The 6,065-nt window shown below is 39.4% G+C and overlaps 1 protein-coding gene across 1 annotated transcript; it reads right to left on the reverse strand.

The window, feature by feature from the left end:
• Positions 1-734: 734 nt before the first annotated feature.
• On the reverse strand, positions 735-5,988 carry qtrt1 (queuine tRNA-ribosyltransferase 1). The gene is made up of 9 exons (XM_044332500.1): positions 5,677-5,988; positions 5,491-5,559; positions 4,725-4,863; positions 4,415-4,609; positions 3,875-4,013; positions 3,704-3,779; positions 3,502-3,611; positions 2,533-2,617; positions 735-1,091 (listed from the first exon to the last, which is right to left on the reverse strand). Exons 1-9 carry the CDS (start codon positions 5,941-5,943, stop codon positions 939-941), a joined length of 1,233 nt encoding a protein of 410 aa, XP_044188435.1. The 5' UTR covers positions 5,944-5,988; the 3' UTR covers positions 735-938.
• Between the last annotated feature and the right edge of the window lie 77 nt (positions 5,989-6,065).

A 6,065-nucleotide genomic window follows, 5' to 3' on the forward strand; every position in this document is an offset into this window, starting at 1 on the left:
AACTTCCATTGATTAATATTAATCACCTTTGGCTGAGCCTTGATAAACCAGCACCTCCGTGAGCTCCCATCAAAACCTTCATTCACGGGGTCAAACAGGATTATTCCTAAATTAATTAATGATAAGATGATGAACAATGGATAATGCGGATAATGATAATCTGATACTATTTTGATAGATGCCGACTCTGGGTTGTGAATAATTTTGATGTCGATATTTTTATTTCCTGCACAAAAATCTAATATTATCTTTCCTTAGAGACAGCTGAACTACTGTTTCCACTATAACCCATACAGCAGATCATTTAGTTTTACTGTTACACTTTGCTCTGGTTTTGTATATTTTGCCCTCTGGTGGGACATTGTGAAATGACACAAGCACACAATCTGTTGTGAGCCAGGTTCATCTCTCTGTTTGAACAGTTAGCTGACAACTACCAGTCTGTTAGGATGTGGAGTAAATCAAGAGAAAATGCATATTCATTTATTAATATTAAGCCTTCGGCAAAAATGAAATAGCTTTGTAATGAGCTCATCCACATAAAATAGGTTGACAGGAAGGCAAAACATTTCATTTCAAGTGGGTGGGCCTGACTGTGTAGCCATGGTAACAACAAAAAGTGTCTGAGCGTATCAGAGGAGATAGTTCATGTGTTTCAAACCTCATTTAAAGCCCATTCAGTCGCACATTATCATAATACGTACTCTGAGGACAATTTGCAGAGGCTGAGTAAATCAGGTTGTGACAAAAGACAATCAGGCTTTATTTCTTCACATCTAAAGCCATTTTCCTCACCACCAACAAAAGTGGCAAAGTAAATGTAAACAAAGAGTAGAAAACAAGCATCCATAAAAAAGTCACTTAAAAATATATAAAATATGTCAGTCATTGATTGACATTTATCCCCGCACTGAATTAAAACAGTCGCCTTCCAAGTTTTATTCCAGCGTGACGTTGACGGAGGCTAAAGCATCCACAGCCCAGCTGGGGTACTGGTCACGAGAGGGAAACATTCGCTTCATGAAGGTCTGTATAAATTCAGGGAATCGGCCATCCACGATGCTCTGTCTCACGGAGCGCATCAGGGTGAGCTGCAGAGAGAAAGGTTTGATGAATTGAGGAAAAATAATGTGATTATTGATCTCCAGCTGAAAATCATCTTCTGTTCTGCACCTTTACAGCATATAAGGTCAGCATCCAAAGCATATACAGAAAGCTTTTGTGCGTGCTATAGTTTACCATGGCAGCAGGTAACATCTAAATATTTGGCATATTAGCATTAATATCACTTAAGCTGTAGAGGTATCCTGTTATGCTGTTATGTTGGACGAGCACAACTTTTGCGAGCATGATGCTGAATGACAAGTCAGGAAATTTCCAAAGTCATTAGGTTTCATCCACCGGAAACCACAAATGTCTATAAAATTTCATAGCCCTTCATCAAATACTTACACTAATATGACCAGAAAACCTTTGAAAAAAATAAATAATGAATATGTTGCATAATCAGGCAGTATCTGTGATGCACATGAATATTATATCTTGGGACACATCTGTCACAAGAGGAGACTCTTTATCTTTTTGATAATGCCAGAGCTGCAAAACAAGTTTGAAGAGAGCACTGAAGGATGATCATTTGAATCATATTAAATTTGTGTATTTGTAAAGTTAAACATGTTCTGTCAGTGCAATTAGACTTTTAGGAACATATTATGTAGACTTGTGGCTCACTCTCTCCCTTACATTCCTGTCATCTCTTCACCGTCCCTATAATAAAGGCATAAAATGCCCCCCCGAAAAATATAAAAAAATATATTGTAGTAATTAGATTTAATATTGGATTAAAAATATATTTACTTTAATGTTTGTAAATTCATTTTTTTTATCTCTTTTTGAAGTCAAATGAGTTGATAGTGTGCTTAATATTGATAAAAACATCGTAGTGTGGCACATCGACATGTTTTTGCTTCACACAATTTTATTAGACTGACAGAAAACTAGTCATTTTAAAATCTGCTATTTTGTTCCAATTATTTGGAGGCAGAGATGACCTTATATTTCAACACTTTACATCCCCAAATTTAGCATTTATAAGCAGTATATAAACATTTAATAAATGGTTTATAATAGGCTGTAATGTAGTTGTGAACAGATATAAAGGACATTATTTAGTGTTTATTGATATACAGCATTCATCCACAACTATAACTTCTCCTATGAAGACATGTTTTATATTATTACAACTGTTTACAATGTGGTCATTCATTTTCTGTTTATACATCAGTCTCCAGTCATAGGTGCCCACGGTAGGGAAATATAGTTGTTGACAAATAGATTAATAAACACTTATATCTGCTAACAACTACATTATAGTGTGTTATAAACCATTTATTAAATGCTTATATACTGCTTATAAATGTTAAATAGGAGAACCTGAAGTAAAGTGTTGCTGCATTATGTGATAAATTGTATTTGTTGTTAAATCTTGCTTTAATCTTGAGTTTTATGCTAAGAGACATTTCAAATACTGACCTGGTAGTTAATGTTGTGGATGGTGATGTGATGCATGGCGGCAGTGTCGCTCTTAAAAAGAGCATGCAGGTAAGCCCGATTATGTCTGAAACAGAAGACAGGAATATCATTCACACCTTTCTTCCAGTTATACATTTTTAAAAAAACATATATATTGTATAAAACGTATTAACACCAGGCACCAAACTGTAGCACTGACAAAAATGTACCTGTCTGCACACTCAGACTATCCTCCTTTCACAACACTGTCTGAGTGTTTTGAGCCACCTGTGATCAGAGTAATCATTTTAAATAGCTGTAAGTCTATTCAGGTGTTTTATTACTGTGATATATAGTGAAAATATATATAATAAATGAAATGAAATGCTGACAAAAATCACAAGGCAGGCTTGTATCTGCAAAATAGCCCTCTTTTAGACCAAAATGAAGTAATTCCCTGCAGGGCAATCAAGTCTAAATGGACTGCATGGTAAATAGCACTTTCCTAGTCTACCAACCACTTAAAAGCGCTTTATAAACACATGCCAACATTCACCTATTCACACACACACACACATTCATACTCTGATGGCAGAGGCTGCTTTGCAAGGTGCCAACCTGATCATCAGGAGTGACACAGCGATTTACAATGTTTCTAATGCTCACTCACTCCTTCGCACACACACACAGACGGCACAGCCATCGGGAGCAATTTGGGGTTCAGTATCTTGCCCGAGGACACTTCAACATGCGGACTGTAGGAGCCAAGGATCGAACCACCAACCTGATTAGTAGACAACCCACTCAACCTCCTGAGCCACAGCTGCTAAATGAAGGTTTCTTGGGCCCTACAGTCCTTTATAAACTTTAATTTCTGTTCCGATGAAGAGAAATGCATTGAGAAACTAAAGAGGAACGACGCACAAGATTTATCTTGGTGAGCCAAACCTTCAGGCTTACATAACAATCTGTTGTTTGTTCTCGACTTACCTCTTGCAGGTGGGACACTGGCAGTCTGGGTCTATAGGCTGTAAGTCCTTGGCATACTGCTTACTTCTTACTTGTATAGCTCCCCAAGGCACCAAGGCAGAGCCAAACCTCTGCAGGGAAAGAAACATGACTGTCAGAAACACACATGTGGAATTAGTTGATTTAAAAAATGATTTATCAGTGTGTGAGGTTTAGAGCTTACTGCAGTTCGGGTGGGAAACACGCAGTCAAACATATCACATCCCAGAGCGACACACACCACTAAGTCAACGGCGTACCTGCGGCAAACATTTTATGTCAATTTATAACACACACGGCGATAAACGCTACAGTTGTTCTCATGAGGAATCTTACAATATACAGACAAACGTACCCCACACCCATAAGGTAGCGAGGCTTTTCTCGAGGCAGGTGGTCCGTGCTCAGCGTGACTATCCGCCAGAAGTCATCCTTCTCTTCTCCTCCACTCAGGCCTCCGATCGCAAAACCGGGAACATCACGTTTAGTCATTTCTACAAGAAGGGCATGAGTCATAAGTGTAAGTTTGACCCCGATCATCAGTGTCTCACAGTAAAACTGTTTATAACTGGGTAGTTTACAAGACCCGACGTTAAAACGGATGTGGCTTTCGCTTTTTTTCTTGCCAAAATGCAGATTGATGGCTGCTGTCAATATCTCTGCACGATATTTATGCCCTTTAAAACTGACAGGAAAAATCTATCCTGACACTTGGAACAAATCCCAAGCTGCCTGCCACCAGTTTGACTCATACTTCCTCACTGGATTGGTAAAATTATTCTATTTGATTGGGTTTCCATAGCATTTTAACATATCATTGGCCTAACAGGTATACAAGGAGAAGAGTAAGCGATCAAAAGTGGAAAAAGGATCGTAACAGAACAAGATTTTTTACCATCTAGACAGGCTTTGCGAAGATCTGCATTCAGCCCACCCTGGATAATGGCAAAAAGGTTCTGTTTGTCTGTATTTTTATTGGCTGCTATACAGCGATCCAACCAGCGAACGGATCTGTGCATGGCCTCCTCCACTCGAGGTCCTGTCACGGTGCTGCTGACCACGTCATCCAGCTGCATCATGATGTCTGAACCTGAAAGAACACGGAGAAACATGGAGATGCTGTCTGTTAGTCACTGGCAAAGTGAGGATGCGGTCCAAATCTTTGTTACTTTACATTTATTAAAACTACTAGACTCATTGCAGACCAAGACTGTTCTGTATGCTGATGGACTTCTCAGGACTTAGGAGGATCTCTTTGCCATCATAGGGGGACTTGAACTTGACCCCTTCTTCAGTGACCTCTGAGAGTTCAACAAGTGATACCATCTGAAACCCTCCGCTGTCCTGTAAGAAAAGGAAGGTGAAACACTGCATTCAACTCTTCCATTATCTATGCTTAAGTAAAGCATAGGTTCACAATTTTTCAAGTCTGTCTTAAAACAACAGTCAGGTGCCAAGATGAACACTGAGAGAGGTTATTATCCCTGTAATCATTCCTCCTGTTCATACTGGCTATTAAAAAATCCCCTTCAAATGCACTTTCACTTTATGTTAAGTGGATATCTGCAACATTTACAGTCTTTTAAGTATCAAATTCCCTCTTTGTGTTTCCTCAAGCAGTGTCTCCCTGTTGAGCTGTGGTGGAAGTATAGTAAGAAAAAGAGGGACTTTGGCACTAAAAAGACTGTAACACTGAAAGATAGGCTATCTACTGAATTTGGACAGCTGAAGCTTCATATTAGCCTCAGATAAACTTTTAAATACATTTTTGCACAGGAGGCTTGTGGATTTTGGCCCCCATCACCTACATTGTAAGTGCATTATGAAGGCATCTTCTAATGGTCAGTATTAACAGGAGGAATGATAATGGCAAGGAAACCCTATTTCAGTGTTCCTTTGGGCACCTGACTGTTGTTTTAAGAAAAGACTCGAAGACTTGTGAACCTCTTCTTTAAGAAAAGCAGTACTTACTGTTAAAAGATTTCTCTTCCAGTTCATGAACCCGTGTAAACCATTGGCTTTTTCGATCAAATCAGGCCCCTGTAGACAGTAGTGTTGAAGGGGAAAAACACACTTACAAAAAAGTTGCCATCATTTGGTACAGCCACTATTAAAGTTATTCATAAAGAAAACTGCTATCATTGCAGTTTTACCTACCGGTCTCATGCCCAGGTGGTATGTGTTTCCAAGACATATCTGACATCCAAGACCCTCCAGCTGATCCACAGTGATTCCCTTCATGGTCCCCTGAGTACCCACAGGCATGAAAACCGGGGTGCTGACGGCGCAGTGTGGCAGTATTAGATCACAAGCTCTTGCTTTTGTCACGGGGCACTCAGCAATAATTCGCAGAGAGAGGGGAGAAACGGCAGAAAGAGCTTTCTGTGCAGACATCTTTATGCCAGAAGTGTTTTCAGCAGCCATGTTACAGTCACCATGTGATGTGAAGGGCCTGCAATTGACATTCAGATTGACCAATAGAAAAATACTGATTTGTTTGGAGCGAAGAGCACGCCTTTTAGTTGTCCAATCAAAAGGCTGTCTTG

The sequence above is a fragment of the Thunnus albacares genome, chromosome 17 (genome assembly GCF_914725855.1).
Source record: "Thunnus albacares chromosome 17, fThuAlb1.1, whole genome shotgun sequence".
Lineage (NCBI taxonomy): Eukaryota > Metazoa > Chordata > Actinopteri > Scombriformes > Scombridae > Thunnus > Thunnus albacares.

Coding starts and splice junctions, on each gene's coding strand:
- qtrt1 (XM_044332500.1), bottom strand. CDS start 5,943: ATGGCTGCTGAAAACACTTCTGGCATAAAGATGTCTGCACAGAAAGCT. Junction 4,610..4,724: donor CAGCATACAGAACAGTCTTG/GTCTGCAATGAG, acceptor GTGTTCTTTCAG/GTTCAGACATCATGATGCAG. Junction 3,780..3,874: donor CGCTACCTTATGGGTGTGGG/GTACGTTTGTCT, acceptor TGTTTGCCGCAG/GTACGCCGTTGACTTAGTGG.